This window comes from Gouania willdenowi, chromosome 14, assembly GCF_900634775.1.
Source record: "Gouania willdenowi chromosome 14, fGouWil2.1, whole genome shotgun sequence".
Classification (NCBI taxonomy): Eukaryota; Metazoa; Chordata; class Actinopteri; order Blenniiformes; family Gobiesocidae; genus Gouania; species Gouania willdenowi.
Genome location: NC_041057.1, coordinates 13,454,465 through 13,469,926, shown reverse-complemented (window position 1 = coordinate 13,469,926; position 15,462 = coordinate 13,454,465). Strand labels below are relative to the sequence as shown.

At 36.0% G+C, this 15,462-nt stretch overlaps 2 protein-coding genes across 3 annotated transcripts; both read left to right on the top strand.

Moving 5' to 3' along the window:
- The first annotated feature begins 56 nt into the window (after positions 1-56).
- On the top strand, positions 57-3,912 carry c14h5orf24 (chromosome 14 C5orf24 homolog). Of its 2 annotated transcripts, none has more exons than XM_028467048.1 (2): positions 57-316; positions 1,850-3,912. In XM_028467048.1, the coding sequence occupies exon 2, from the start codon at positions 1,853-1,855 to the stop codon at positions 2,468-2,470; it is 618 nt and encodes a 205-aa protein (XP_028322849.1). In that variant the 5' UTR covers positions 57-316; positions 1,850-1,852; the 3' UTR covers positions 2,471-3,912. The 2 variants fall into 2 exon arrangements, with proteins under 2 accessions (XP_028322849.1, XP_028322848.1); XM_028467047.1 differs by having other exon boundaries at positions 1,847-3,912.
- Positions 3,913-8,648: 4,736 nt separating this feature from the next.
- On the top strand, positions 8,649-15,175 carry txndc15 (thioredoxin domain containing 15). Its single transcript, XM_028466857.1, has 6 exons — positions 8,649-8,839; positions 9,754-10,070; positions 11,316-11,450; positions 12,746-12,909; positions 13,525-13,658; positions 14,872-15,175. The coding sequence occupies exons 1-6, from the start codon at positions 8,743-8,745 to the stop codon at positions 15,066-15,068; spliced, it is 1,044 nt and encodes a 347-aa protein (XP_028322658.1). The 5' UTR covers positions 8,649-8,742; the 3' UTR covers positions 15,069-15,175.
- The last annotated feature ends 287 nt before the right edge of the window (positions 15,176-15,462 follow it).

Genomic DNA, 15,462 nt, shown 5'->3' with positions numbered 1-15,462 from the left:
ATCCTCACCCTTCGTTTGCGGCTCTGCGCATGCGCAGACTGCGCTCCCGTCTTATTAATTTTTAATGGAAAATGGCTGCGTTTCTTATCCAAACCGCTGGAGCTGGGAATTAAAACATAAAGGGAGAACCGAGGCCGTTCTGTCGGCTCTTAACGTCCACGGCGGTGAACGAGCAGAGTCGGTGACTGTCCGGGTTCGGCTGTTTGTTCCTTTAGTGCGGAAACATTTGGGGGAAAATGGATGTAGTGGCGCTCTAAAGGGATGAAAGATCATTTTCCTGTTTAACCCTTTCTGCTCTGAGAACAATCGGGCTACAGTAAGTCACATTAATTCATTTCAACTCACACTTTTAAACGTGTTGGATAGGAAAACCTTGACCTTTCACTTTTAAGACGAGGATAATGATCGAAGCTGGTGTTGCACAATGACCCCACACAGAGGTTTAGGGTTCGATTCCCCGGACGCAGGGATGCAGAATCATCACGCTATGCATCCTTTTTGTGAATGGAAATCACTTCAGAGAGAGTCGCGTTTGTGGTAGTAAAGTGCACTCTTCCTTTTATTCTGCAGAAGAAGCGACATATTATCTTCATCATCAGTGTATTTTCATCCCTTTTAACGAAGTATGAAAGCAATGGTCTCTGAACCATTATTAGCAATGCTCTGTGTAGTAAATACATCCACAGTGACCCACTTTCTCCCCCTTATGTTTAAATGATAAACTTAAAATGTATAAGAACTGACATGTGCTCGCTCAAAGACATAGCCATGATCAAGCTTTACATTTCCAATCCACCAGTAATGATTTCTTAAGAAATGACATCATGAACAATCATAAAGCTCTGATTAACATCCCTGCTATTGCAATTCAAGGTGTTTCTCCTTTTTCCTTTTTGGTTTTAAATTAAAGTTCTACTTTGTCCTGTCATGGAGATCCACACATCCAATAACTACTCAACTCCAAATGTTTTCCAATTTGTTATTGTCTCAAATTTAAATAAAACAATTTCAATTTGGTTTTGAAACAAGTCTAAAGGAGCTTTTTGTGATAAAAACCCCAAAAAGTCAATACAATATTAAAATGTACTTAAAAATGCATATACCATACATATTTTTATTTTATCTGACTAGACTAACATATTATCAGGCAGATAATAGAAAACTGTATATCCATTTTATTTTTGTCTTTAGTGTGCTTTGATTCAGACAAATTAACTGTTACATCAACAATTGGGACACATTTTATTTGATTCTAATTATTAAAGTCTTAATTAAATCAGAAACTGATTCTTATCTTGATAATTGAAGATTGTCGATTAGATTTTTTATTATTATTGTTATTGCTCATTATTGAGCTTACTTTTATCATCAGTCGGCTGCAGAATTATTGGATTTCTATTTTGGGTAAAATTTCACAGCACCTACAATATTGTATAAAGTAATTAAGATTTCCAAATTAGGAGGCTACTGATAGTCACAAAAACCTTCAACCCAAACAAAAAAGAAAATAAATGAGATGACTCCCTTTATGGTGTCAATTTATGAAGACAAATGCAGACCAAAAGAAGGAGAAATAACATAAAATAACATAAATAAATAACATGAGCACTCAGAGAGGTCAAACCTCTGTCAAGCACCAAATATCTATTTTGCCAGATATTGGCATTATCCTGATTATGGTACCAAGATTATTCACACTTTAAAGGCTTGGAAGACATGTCTATCACCATTAATAACGATACAGTAGGTCTAAATATATGGGTACCCACATTAAAGCTCCAGTGTGTGTGTGATGCTGATAGTGACTGTACATGTGTGACCATGACATGTTGTGTTCCACCCCCAGCAGAAGATGATGCGACAGGTGACAACCACTGACTTCTGCATGAGTAGCCGGCCGTCGTGCTTGGCAGAGGACGGCCACCACCCCCCGCCTCACTTTGAACTTTGCACCTCTCAGCCAGGCAAATTCTACCCGCCTCCCTCTACCCTGCAGATGACCTTGTCCCCCATGGCCTTACCCACCCAGAGCCACAAGTCCCTGGTCTGCCAGAGGCAGGAGGTCCTCGGGGGTGACCCCTGCTCGCCAATGAAGTTGCCAGATTTAAAAACCTCCGATCAAACATCCGATGACAGCAAGAAAAAGAACAAGGGCGTCGGAAAGACGGGCAGGCGTGGGAGGCCTTTAGGAACCACCAAGTTAGCTGGATACAGAACCAGCACAGGGCGACCCCTCGGTACCACCAGAGCTGCAGGGTTTAAAACCAGCCCGGGGCGGCCGCTCGGCACAACCAGAGCTGCGGGATACAAAGTGAGCCCTGGGCGGCCGCCCGGCAGCATCAAAGGCCTCGCCCGCCTCAACAAACTGGCCTTCAGTAGCGCCTGCAGTGGAGCGGCTTTCCCTTATCCTCGCCCACACAAAGAGATTCTCTGTGAACCTTCCTGCAAAGAGAAGTCCACCAATGAGTGAAGGCAGGTTATACACCCCCCTCACCCTGCACAGCTGGAATAAGAGACAAATATGTACAGGTTCCTCACCCTCTGGGTAAGATTGGTCATGTTTCCCAGTGAGAGGAGCAGATTTTTCATTACTCGTGTCGTTTCATTTGTAAGCCTGCCTCTCGTTACGGTTTCTGGTAGTTTCACTGTGTTGCTGCTTGGGATTTCTAGTGAGTGGAAGGTTTATGTTTATGTTTCTTAGGTGACTATGAAAGCTTTTATCACACAACTCTTAGTGGAAGTAGCTTTGTTTTCTGTGTACTATATGTAGCATTTGAACTCCAGCAAGTGGTGAAAACACGTCACCCTAAAATCATGTAAACAAAGGCCAAATCCAAGCACTGATAAATCTATTGAGTTGTTATGAAATGCACTTGAATTTTAATCATGTTAGAATCAGAACAGGTGAAAATAAATGTACATTAACAGTAGACTGTATAGAATTTTTTGGCAATGTAGGAGTTTCAGTTGTGCCACATCCAGACAAAATTATTTCTTCTCATGAGATGAGTTTGTATTCCATCCTAACGCAGCAGAATCCATAGTTTCCTTTAAAAATGAAGCCAAAAAATGTGTATTTCAAGCATGTAAAGTTATTGGAATATTAAATGTCTGCACACAATGAGACCGTTTTTTTGGGATAGTAAATTTAATGGCAAAATGTAGTTATTTAATGCATCCTTGTGTGTACATAGTGTAGGTGAAGACGTTAAATTGTAGCTTTAGTCTACACTCACACTGCAGCATAAAGTGGCCCAAATCCACAATGATTTTTATGACATTCTCACATTAATAAAAGTATACAAATTATTTTTTTTATTTTGGTAACTTTTTCTCTTTTGTCTTACTGCAATTTGGAATTTTGTCCACATCTTGCGTAACTGAAGTGTTACTGTGTAACTCTGTGGTTGAACTCTGAACTGAAACCTGCAGTGGGAACATGGCTCAAGTCAATCACAAACGAGTTTCTTTTAAGCTTTATTTATATTTAATTAGCATTTTGTGTGTGTTTACCAGTACAATTAAAAATAACCATCATCCAAAAACAGTTGACAGTTAATTAGGAATGAATGTCAGAAATGTGTTACGGAATATCAGTCTGGGAAAATCCGGCGTTCATTTTGTGTGTTTAATACACATTGATTTTGACTTATTTCAACCTCCAGTGAAGATTACACAGTGGTATTTACAATGTCAGGCCATCGACTACCTTTATTAGAAATCTAGGAAACATTGAAAAAATCTCTTCATTCAATTTTTACCTGTAAAATCAAAGCTTTGATCAACCTTTGCCCTTTGTTTGTTTGGTATCGTTTTAAGATTTGCTAGAGTGTATTTGCGGATAGAGAGCGCTGTTGCTGCTAAAGGATTGTTGGAAGTAGTTGTGCAGCATCCATTAACAAAGAATTAGAATTTCCCATAGTGTTGAGATCATTTAACCTCTGTCATAATTGATATTTAGGTAGCAAACTACACCATAAGGCTTTGTTTTACTGTTATCTTGCAATGAAAAAAAGGTCAGCACAACTGCGTGGTTAGCTCCAAATTTCAGTTTTAATTTACACCAAAAAACCGTGACGTTTCGGGCTGACCACCCGATGTCTGATGAAGGGCGGTCAGCCCGAAACGTCACGGTTTTTTGGTGTAAATTAAACCTGAAATTGGGAGCTAACCACGCAGTTGTGCTGACCTTTTTTCATTGCATCCTTGGACCTTTTGATCCAGCACACTGCCTCTAACAGGGAAGTGTGTGTTTTTTGATTGTGTTACTGATATCTTGGCAATAATCAATGTTGTTTTTATATGAAAACTGACACATTTCTATTTTCCTTCTCCAATGCGCCTAAAGCTTTTGTGGGGTTTTCTATTAAATCAATGTTTATAGCTATGCTCCAAATCTGTATTAGTATGTATTGTCTGACCCGATGGAGCTGTGTGAGTAACACACCATCACTGCCATTTGTTTTGTTCAAAACTAAATATTTGAATTAGATTTTAAAAAAAATAAATAAATAAATAATTGGTTTGGGAAATTATGTCACGGCAAATATGATGAAATTATAAAAGGTTAAATTTGACAATATGTTGTATGTATATTGTATCACATATGTATCACTTGTTGAAAGTTTTATTTACGGACAGACATATCCGAACAATTTCTCAGCCTCTTTTACCAAAGATATCTAAACTTATCCAACAACATTTGCAAATTTGAAGGAATTCAACAATTTAGCAACGATGTTCCCTGGCAATGTCAATGAAACTCCCCTGGACTTTGCTATCCAATTGGATCAAGTGTTTAAATAAGGATTTAAAGTTTGGAGCAAAACAATGGTCAAAAATGGAGTCTAGTATTTTACCTTACACTTTTTAAGAGGAATTGTATAATTTGTTGTATTCTAATGTTTCTGTAGCATCTGTCCTCCTGCTTTGTGTCCTTGTTCTCAAATCTTAAATAGCGGTTTTTGATATTCAACTCAGATTTTTCTTGAGATATTTACTGTTACAGCCTGGTTTTCTCACATAATGAAATGTGTTTTGTGTTCTGCACAATGTTTGTGTTAGAAATAATATAAAACTGGAATTGTTTGGGTGTTTTGGATGTACGACGGCCCTTTTTCACAATGGAGACATCATGCAGATATGCTGTATTAGCTAAACAGCCTACATATCAGACATTAACAACAAATTAATTGGGTATTGTAACTCATTCAAGTATTCTTTGATATGCTTGTATGGATGTGTTTGTAATTGATGGCATTAGCAAAACAAATATGCTGCAAAAAGCTTCTTCGCCATTCTTGCTTTAGCATTCTTGCTAACATACTGCTAGCGCATCTCTTGCTAGCTAAAAAATCTCCACTTAAGACACAGTTGGAAATTTGAAACAGTTAGCTCACATAGTAAGGCAAGGCAAAGCAAGGCAAATTTATTTGTATAGCGCATTTCATACTCAAGGCAACTCAATGTGCTTTACATGATAAAACATTCAATTGTTTAAAATCAATAAGAACATTTAAAATCATCAGTAAAATCAATTAAAATCATCAGTAAAATCAATTAAAATCATCAGTAAAATCATCATGACATCAACAACATGACAAAAAATCTCTCTCTCAATCATAGTAAACTTATCACTTATATTAAATAGGTATTAAATCTTAGTATTGGCCATTTTTATTATTTAGAGCTTTTAGCGCATAAAGTTCTGAGTGCTGGCCAGAACCTTACAGGGCTTTTATACAAAAACAGTATTTAAAAATTACTAAATATTCGTGTTTATTACCAAAATAAGATGCACTTTTAGTTAGCCTGTCAACAGTTATGTTAAATTACTTTTTTAATTGCAAAAAAAAAAAAAAAAAAGTTTGCTTGGTTAAATAGTTAAAAGTTTTGCAGACAAGTGAACCCAAATATTCATTGCACATATTGGTACATTTTAAAAAATAAAATGTCATCATATTGTTTGTGAACTTATGTGGAGCTTTCTAATATTTCAGTATCACATTCACCTTTTTGCCAGGGGCCCAAACTTTCTTAATATTGGTGCAACTTTTTGTCTGATAAGCTGACAAATAGCTTTTCAAAAAAATAGCCCCATAAACACTTTTATTTAAAATATGCCATTTCCCTTAATAACTTTGTATAAAAAGTCTTAATTGAAATTAAAATTGAAGAAACCACCTTTACAGTATTGTTGGCTTTTGCTAATTAGTGTTTCAGGAAGTTGTACTCATTAAACAGGAAATTGTGTCCCTAGGAATATAGTGGACACAATATTATAATGTGACTTCCTCGCTTCATCAAACATGCTACATGTAAGGTTAAGATATTGTTTCATTCAATTCTTTCAGTCCCAGGTGGAAATAGAAAGTAAAAATAGTTATATTTACTTTAAAATGAAGGATTTAATTGTGAACTGCAGTTTAAAGATGATTGTTTTCTGATCTGCATTGAAAAGTAATACTTGTGTCGTATCATACACTTGTTTTTATCCAAGGTGTAAAATGAAAACAACGTAATAACTTGTATCTTTTAATGAACTTTGTATAAACATTGTCTTTATTCTGTCTATAATGCTTACAGATATTCATACCTCATGTTTTTAGTGCTTTTTTAAGAAGACCTAAGTCCCTCACCTGTGTCTGGTTGACTGCAACGATTTGTAAATTTCCCATTGTATTCTCTGCATGGTTGTTGTGGACTGTTCAAAAGTTGTGTAATAAAACTAAAAGTAACTTCTTTGCATGTTTTTAAAGTGTGTGTAGGTAACATTTTATACTGCAAAGGCATTACATTCACCAGAATCCTGATGGATGCCTTTTCTTTTGGTTGATTAGATTTTCTTAAAGGCCTGATTTTTTTGTGGATCAAAGTAGAATAAAAATCTACAAGGATATTTTGATTCACAAAAGCAATAAAAGTAGGAACAAAATGCACTAATAGCTATTCTGCATGTGTGCAATGCACAGCAGGGGTAATCAGCTACATTTATTCAAGGGCATTTTTTCTACAATAATCCAGATTAATATTACATTTGTCACTTTAGCCACACACAATATAGGCAAGGCAAGGCAAATGTATTTGTATAACGCATTTCATACACAATGCAACTCTGTGCTTTACGTGATCAAAAGGTGCAACAGAAAACATTCAACAGTTTAAAATCAATAACGTTTAAAATCAATAACATTTAAAATCATCAGTAAAATCATTTAAAATCATTGACAAACACATTACATCAACAACAACATGACCAAAAATCTCTCTCTCAATCATACGCAGTAGAGAAAAAAAGTGCCTTTAATTTTGATTTAAAAATGTTCACATTAGATGCTGACTTCAGCTCTGCTGGCAGTTTGTTCCACTTCTTTGCAGCATAACAACTAAAAGCAGCATCACCATGTTTACTGTGAGCTCTGGGCTCCACTATCTGACCTGTGTCGATAGAGCTGAGAGACCTGTTAGGTTCATTCCTGACTAACATCTCACTGATGTATTCTGGACCAAACCCATTCACAGAATTATACACCAGCAGCAGAACTTTAAAGTCTATTCTGAGGCTGACTGGGAGCCAGTGTAAAGATTTTTCAGTGATAGATATAGTTGTGTGTCATCTGCGTAGCTCTGATAATCAACTTTACAGTTCTGTAAAATTTGTCCGAAAGGAAACATATAAAGGCTAAACAGAAGGGGTCCAAGAACAGAGCCCTGAGGAACCCCACAGGACATTATTAATCTGTCAAATTCAAAGTTCCCAATACTTACAAAGTAACTTAGTAGGACTTAAACCATTGCATTACTTTTCCATTTAGTCCAACCCATGTTTGCAATCTGTGCAACAAAATTGTATGGTTTACAGTGTAAAATGCAGCACTTAGCTCCAATAGAACGAGAACAGATAATTTTCCTGAATCAGTGTTCAACCTTAAGTCATTGATCACTTTGATAAGAGCAGCTTCTGTGCTGAGATGAGACGAAAGCCTGACTGAAATGTATCAAATATTTTGCTGAATATTATGAATTCACTTAATTGGTAGAAGACCACCTTCTCAATGATCATAGGACATTTATGTTGTGCTGCACATTTTATACAAAAGCCAACTCAATGTGATTTACATGATAGAGGTTAAATCAAACAATGCCAGATTTAACCTATAAAAAAGACACTGTATAATGATTCAGTAAACTGCAACAATATTTAAATAGTGTTTAAAAATGAATTGTTTTGAAGCAAAGCTGGTCTGAACGGTGTGTAGTTCCACTCTTATCCTGGAGAACTGTTGATAATAGAAGACATTCATATTTGGTGTGGTGGTCGTGTCGGACATAGACATGATATTAATAAAAGCCACAATAGTGTACTTTTACTAGCAGAATTTTAAAATGTCTATATGGGAAATTTGATTAAAAACAACTTTAGGCTATAAGATAAGACATAAAATAAAATAAATTGTGTAATGTAAGGTAAAATATATGAGGTAATCTTTATTTGATCTAAATAAATAGTTTTGTGGAAAATGAAATAATTTTACGTTCAAATAGAAACATAAAAGCACCATTTTGTTTATTATTTAAATGTAATCATATTATTGTGTCTCTGACGCGGAGGATTTGACGGTGTACCATTTTTTTCTGTCCGACATCACTCGGTTGATTGGTTCCTAGCAGCCGAACGTTCCTACACGCCTCAGCATGTCGTAACCTGACGTTATAATCGTGTTTTTACACTCAAATGATAAAATGTTGGGGGCTGTAAATAAGCACCACCAAACCTTAACTTTAATTTTCCTTCTGTTTTCCTCCGGGGTGATAAAGTGTTCCTTCGGGACTGAACAAGGTAGGAAATCCACAGGCTCCGCTTGTTAGCTGAGCTTTGTGCACCGACAGCTAAAGAACACTCTTACGTGTTTTTTCCCCTAATATACACAATGTTTACAGTATTTTAGGTAATAATAATGTTGAACTGACTTTGGGTAACTGATAATCACCTTCCACTCTTCGTTGTTTTGTGTTGCTCTTATAGTTCATGGTTGTAATGCTGCATCATATTATTTTAAAGTTAATTTTATATTTCTAAGTTGTTAATATTGTGTTATTAATATGTAAGCAGAAACCTATAAGGTACAGACGTCAACCATTATTTATTCACGTCATACTGGTGGAGGAAAGCTACATTTGTAGCCACTGCTAACTATTGTTTCTAGCTTTTTTTTTAAACGTGCAATATTCTAAACGGTTTGCCTTATTCATAGAATTATATAATATGTTGATATATTGTTTTGTTATGATATTTATATGATCACATTTGATGAATAATACAATAGTTTATCAGTTTGTTGTCAACACAGCTATTGAGTTGAGTTTTTTTAAAGGTCCACCATATAATTGTTATGGTGATACTTAATGAAATGGGTTGAAAAATACAACATTATTAGAATGAAATAGAAATATAGAAAGTACATTCTTTGAGACGGAGACCAAATATATATATATATATATATTTAAATTTATTATAAAATGTTTGAATAAGAAAAAAAAAATGTAATATTTTTTCTGACAAAGACAAATTTAAAATGAATTGTGTTAAAGCACTTAAATCAGTAGAATAAGGATTACGTAAAAATGTAATACACAGTCCAGTTGAATGAAACAAACAGACTTTTAAAAATAAAATGTAAAAAGTTTAATTTGAGTCATTAAAAAGTGGTCTAATATTATGTTTTTAATTATTTCCTGTTTTTTCCCTCCCAGAAAATGATGAGTCATTGGAGCTTTTTCTGTCAGAGGACTCAAAGTTGGACTCGGAGAACAACCCTGACTTTGCAGATTCATACAATCTCGACTCTCTGCCAAAGCGGCAGTTTAAGACCGCCGAGATTGCCGATGCTGTGATGGGAAGTGAAGCTCCCATCGATCCATCTGACATTAAGTCCCTTTTTCCCAAAAATGCAAAGGACTATGAGTCGAGCTTTTCCCTGCCATGTGATGACATCACTGGAGCATGCGGCGGTTCATCTGCAGCTAGTGAAGTGTCTCACCAGGAGAGAGAGACAGAGTCATTGCAGCAGGTTTGTTCTTCATGTGAAATTATTTCATATGTAAGCATGACATTATAGAGCAAAAAGGACAAGTATGGTTCATTCCTATAAGCTATGGAAATATAACTAGTAGGGGTGTTGAAAAAAATTGATTCTATGATATATCGCGATATTACGTTGCACGATTCTTGGATCGATTAAGAATGCATACATATCGATTTTTTAAAATTTATTTTTTATTAAAAAAAAATTCAAAATAAAAATAAATAAATAAATAAATATATATATATATATATATATATATATATATATATATATATATACATTTTTTTTTTTTTAACCTTTATTTAACCAGTAAAGTCTTTTCCACTGCAGGAGACATTGTAACTGCACAAAGAAGTGCTGAAACTAACTTTGTGCATTTATTTGTTGTTCTAGGCATATACCTCTGTTAAATTGCACTAAAGTCATGTTGCACTAAAGTCAAATTTGGTTTAAAAGCCACAGGCAGATTGTATGTTATTTGTTTTTCGTGTAAAATATGCCAATAAAATGGATTTTATACATAATGTTCTCATGACGGTGTACACATTTACATATTAGTTGTTTCTTAAGTCATATATTTAAAAAAAAAAAAAAATCGCAATAATCGCCTTATACTTTAATATTGAGATATATTGTATTGTATCGTATCGTATTGCGACCATCCCAGATGCCAGGCAATACACACCCCTAATAACTAGACATGTTTAGACACTAAGAAAAGTAAGAAAGTTCTGGTTTCGTCAATTGCATTTCACAAAAAAAGATTTCCTTTTACTCGCAATGAACTGCGTATCACTGAAAAATGAATATTAGAATCTCAAGTTTGGCTCTTGTTTTTACTCCATAATTGAAAAAGTCAACCTAAAAATCATTTAAAAGGACAATAAATGAACATTTAGACATACTTTTGGTGCATATGTTTTATACATAAAACATATCTGCTAAAATAAAAGTACATGTTTTTCTGTATTGAGGTCCAAGGAAATGCTTGCTACCCACTTTTGGGTCACGGCCCACAAGTTAAAAAGCTCTGATTTAACTTAATCTTAGCAGTAATAAACCTTTAGATACAGGGAAATACTTATTTCACACCATTTAAAAAGCCAGTCTTGATTCTAAATCAGGTTCTCCCGTTTCTAAATTAATGCGGTGCCTTTTTATCAACTTTAATTTTGTAATTTGTCCTTTCTGTGGTGACGGAGGTTGACTTCTGCGTGTGTTGACATCCAGGTCAGCCTTGAAATCATCTCTGCAGTGGACGAGCAGAACAACACAGAGACCACGAAGACGTTCAAGGTGAACTGTGATAGGAGGAACGTCACAGGGGTGGACAACTTCATTGTGCAGGTCCTCAACGCCTCGCAGGTACTTCAACACTCTCTGAGACTCACACAGTGACACTGCATCCTGTTTTTCTACACAGATTCAAATCAATTATTTATATTGAAGCTGATATCCAGAGTTTCTGAGAAATCTATGTTTATGTATCATTCTTTTGGAATGTGAAAAAATACCTAAGTAGTAGGGGTGTCCCAATCCGATATCGGTCCGATATCAGCCTGAAATCGGATATCAGATTAATTTTTTTTTTGCAATTCATTTTTATTTATTTTTTTCAATTGTAGAATTATTGGTTAATTGGTTAATAATAAATGGGTCAGTTTTTCGCGTACCTCCTGTTGCTGACTATTGTTCTCTGTTTGAGTAACATCACTTGATACAACGTTTTCTAACATTTCGTACTACAAAATAAGTAATTAGTATTTTTTTTTTAAAAAAGAAAAGTGATAAAAGTATGTATGATTCATGCTGATATCGGATTAATATCGGTATCGGCCAATACGCAAGGCGGCAATATTGGTATCATATCAGAACCGGAAAAATTGTATCGGACTTCCCTACTAACTAGTCTTTTACTATGGTCTACTGCTGGTGGTCATTCATATACATCAATGTATACAAGTCCCGCCTTCGTCCTATAGACCCTTATACAAATAGAAAATCGTGCCGTGATCGCCCAGCCAATAGGCTTCGACTTCCTGTAGCAGAGACTGTCAATCAAAGTGAATGCGTGTGTGTAAACTGTGCACAAAAACCAGGCCGTGCGTCAACACAGCAAACAGGCATCACTCTGAGCAGCGTAGCATCATGGAGGAACGCTCCGAAACTCCAAAGCTTCTACTCTAAAACTAAAGAAAAGTCCGGCTAAAAAGCTTGTGGATAAACATCTTTGTGACCGCAACAGAATTTATCTCGGAGCTGCTTTTCAAAGGTGGAGGGACTTGGGGCTTTTAAAAAGATTCCGAACGGACCCTGATTTGGCGACATTTCTCATAGACAGGTAATAAACATGTTTTAATCAAACTACCATAAGTGTTTTATTAATGAAAAACAATACTACACGTGTGTTAAACATTGTTGTTTGTTATAGGGGGAGGAAGTGGGGCTGTTTAGGGAGGGACATCGAAACGTTCGCTTTTAAATTTTTTCTTACACTTTTCATCCTCCGAATATCAGCTTTAAGGGGTCAAATTTAGGCATTTTTGCCATCAGGTAGATTGTAAAGATTTTTTACCATATTTGGATGAAGGATTTTATTTACAGTTTTGACATCAAGTCAAATAACCAGGATCATATTTATTGTATATTTTATCTTTCAGGACCTGATGGAGTTTCTTAATGCAAACAGCACTGAGTGTTCTGTGGTGCTCTTCTTCACTGCCTGGTGCCAGTTCTCTGCCAGCCTGGCTCCGTATTTCAACGCTCTGCCTCGGGTGTTTCCAAGCATGCATTTCTTGGCACTGGATGCCTCACAGCACAGCAGGTAGATGGTGTTTCAGTATTAGTCATTGTTAACACCTGCTATGGGGATTCTTTTACCTTTGTATGTCTGTGGGTTTTGCAGGATGGAATTAAAAACATTTAGGTCTTGTTTTACTGTTGGGCAAGAGTTTCTCCTGCTCCCGTCCTGGAGGGCTGCTGTCATGTGTGATTTTGCTGTCCTACACACTCACTTATAAAGAGTTCCTTGTTACTAGACTTTCTGCAGTTCACCATGAGTAGGAATTTTTGAAACTCCTCTTTAGGTGCTTCCTTTGTCTGCAGATAATGATGAAATGGTTCTTGTGGTTTGCAGTAGACTGTAGTTTGGATAAACGGGAAGTCTGTACCTTCAAAAGCATATCTCAGAGCATTACTGTAGGCTATCTGAAGTGCTTAAGATTAATGGATATCAAAGTTTGAATGAATGTATATAATGGCAAAAATCAAAAAAAGCAACGTAAAATCCACATTCTTCAGACACAAATGGATCTTTCTTCCCTTAAAAATAAGTGTAGTGAAGGATAAAACACTGAAAACCGTCAGAATCTAAAGGTACCATCTAATGATGATGAAAACAGTACAAACTATGATGTGTTGTGTCCTTCCCGTCCTGCAGCAGCCTCTCCACCAGGTTTGGCACGGTGGCGGTACCAAACATCTTGCTGTTCCAGGGAGCCAAACCCATGGCTCGCTTCAACCACACGGACAGAACGCTGGAGACGCTCACCTCCTTCATCAGCAACCAGACGGGTACCAAAACAGCTGCACACTCTCCTAAAACCCAACATCTGTCCACTTAGTGGCGATAGTGCATGAAGTGAAAGCTCATTCACAGATGATTGAGATCAGATTATTCTTGATCTCGCTCTGTGGCAACCCTGAAAGGGAAAGTACAGAAAACTCTTGTTCACCCCACCTGTTTCATGTACAGTATTTATCATCCCTCGCCACAGAGTGTGAAGGGGGATATAGGTTTGAGTTCCGTCCGTCCGAGTTAAAGGACACAGCTTTTCTCAGAAACCGTTTAAGGTACGATAACTCAATTCGGTGTGTGGCTTCAGGGTATTAATGCCTTGATGGAGTTCGAAAATGAGAAGTTATTGCCCTTTTTCGTTGTTTTTACTTTGTTTGAGGCATCTTCAAAGGGGACAGCTTAAGATAGTAATTTTATATTCTGATGTGATAATATTTTCTTATGTATACATCTAAGTTCTTAGATTTAGGACATTTTGGAAAAGGTTGTGAGTTCTAATGATGGGATGTTGATGACTGTCTTCTTGTTGATTTAACTTTGAATGACAGACATTTCATTTTGATGTCATTTCTAAACATTTTCTAAATCCTCAGTTTACCCAGCTTTTTATGTTTGCTTATTCAATGAAGTTCAACAGCTGTTTTAATTTACTGTTACTGGTCTTACAGACTTACTGTATTGTCAACATTAGCCAAGTTTGTTTTGTGAGTTTACAAACAACCATCTGAGCAATAAAATTATTTTTTTTGCTTGAAAACCTTCTGGCTAGAGCAACCAAAAGCAGCACAAGTTGTCATTTTGACTGAAAAGCTGCTAAATGATCCAAAAAACAAGCTTGAAAACAATGGGCTAAAAGGGGCTATTCGTGTCATCAATCACGTGATTTCAAGATGACGGAACACAGGTCCTAAAACAGTAAAGTAGTACCTTATTTTAAAAGTTAATAAAATGATTATGATGCAAAATAATGCATTTTGTCATGTACAAATCTACTAATAATGACATTTACAAGTGTTTAGGCCACATTTGTAAAAACAGTAGATGATCCCTTTAAAGGCTTGTGTTTTTACATACAAATAGGTTAAAAATAAAGGTTAAAAGTTGTTTGAATTGACATGATTTTAATTATGATTTCATTATTAATAAATAATGGCTCATTGTAAGGTTTTTGTGAATAATGTTTGGGGAAACTATCGCACCTCATTTCAGGGTTTGAAGCCAGTCCTGACAGAAACGTGAGTGACGCAGACCGCCTGGGGCCGCTCTCCAGCGTCCCAGTGAAGGGCATCGACTGGCTGCTGGTCTTCTCCATCCTCTTCATCACCGGCTTCACTATCTATGCCATCCTTCGGACAGACAGCATCCGCTGGCTCATACCGGGACAGGAGCACGAGCACCAGGACTGAGATCACTGGCCACGATCCAAAGGATTTGACACTATTTTATTTGATTTATGTTTGAATTGAATTAAATGTGATAAATAGTGTTATTTAATAAAACATAGTGAAACACCTGTTGGTTTTTATAGTTTTACAGCTGGCATGTCAAAAACTTGAAATCCAAACACTATAAAGGTTAATGATTCAAGATACATAAAACTAAATAATTATACAAAAAAATACACAAAATGACAACAGAAATGCACAAAATGACACCGTAAATATACAAAAATACACAAAATGACTTCAGAATCACATTACAATGGCAACAAAAACAGTAATTATACATAAAATGCACAGAATGACAGCAAGAAGACAAAAATACACATTATGACTCAAAACCCAAAAACATACATTACAG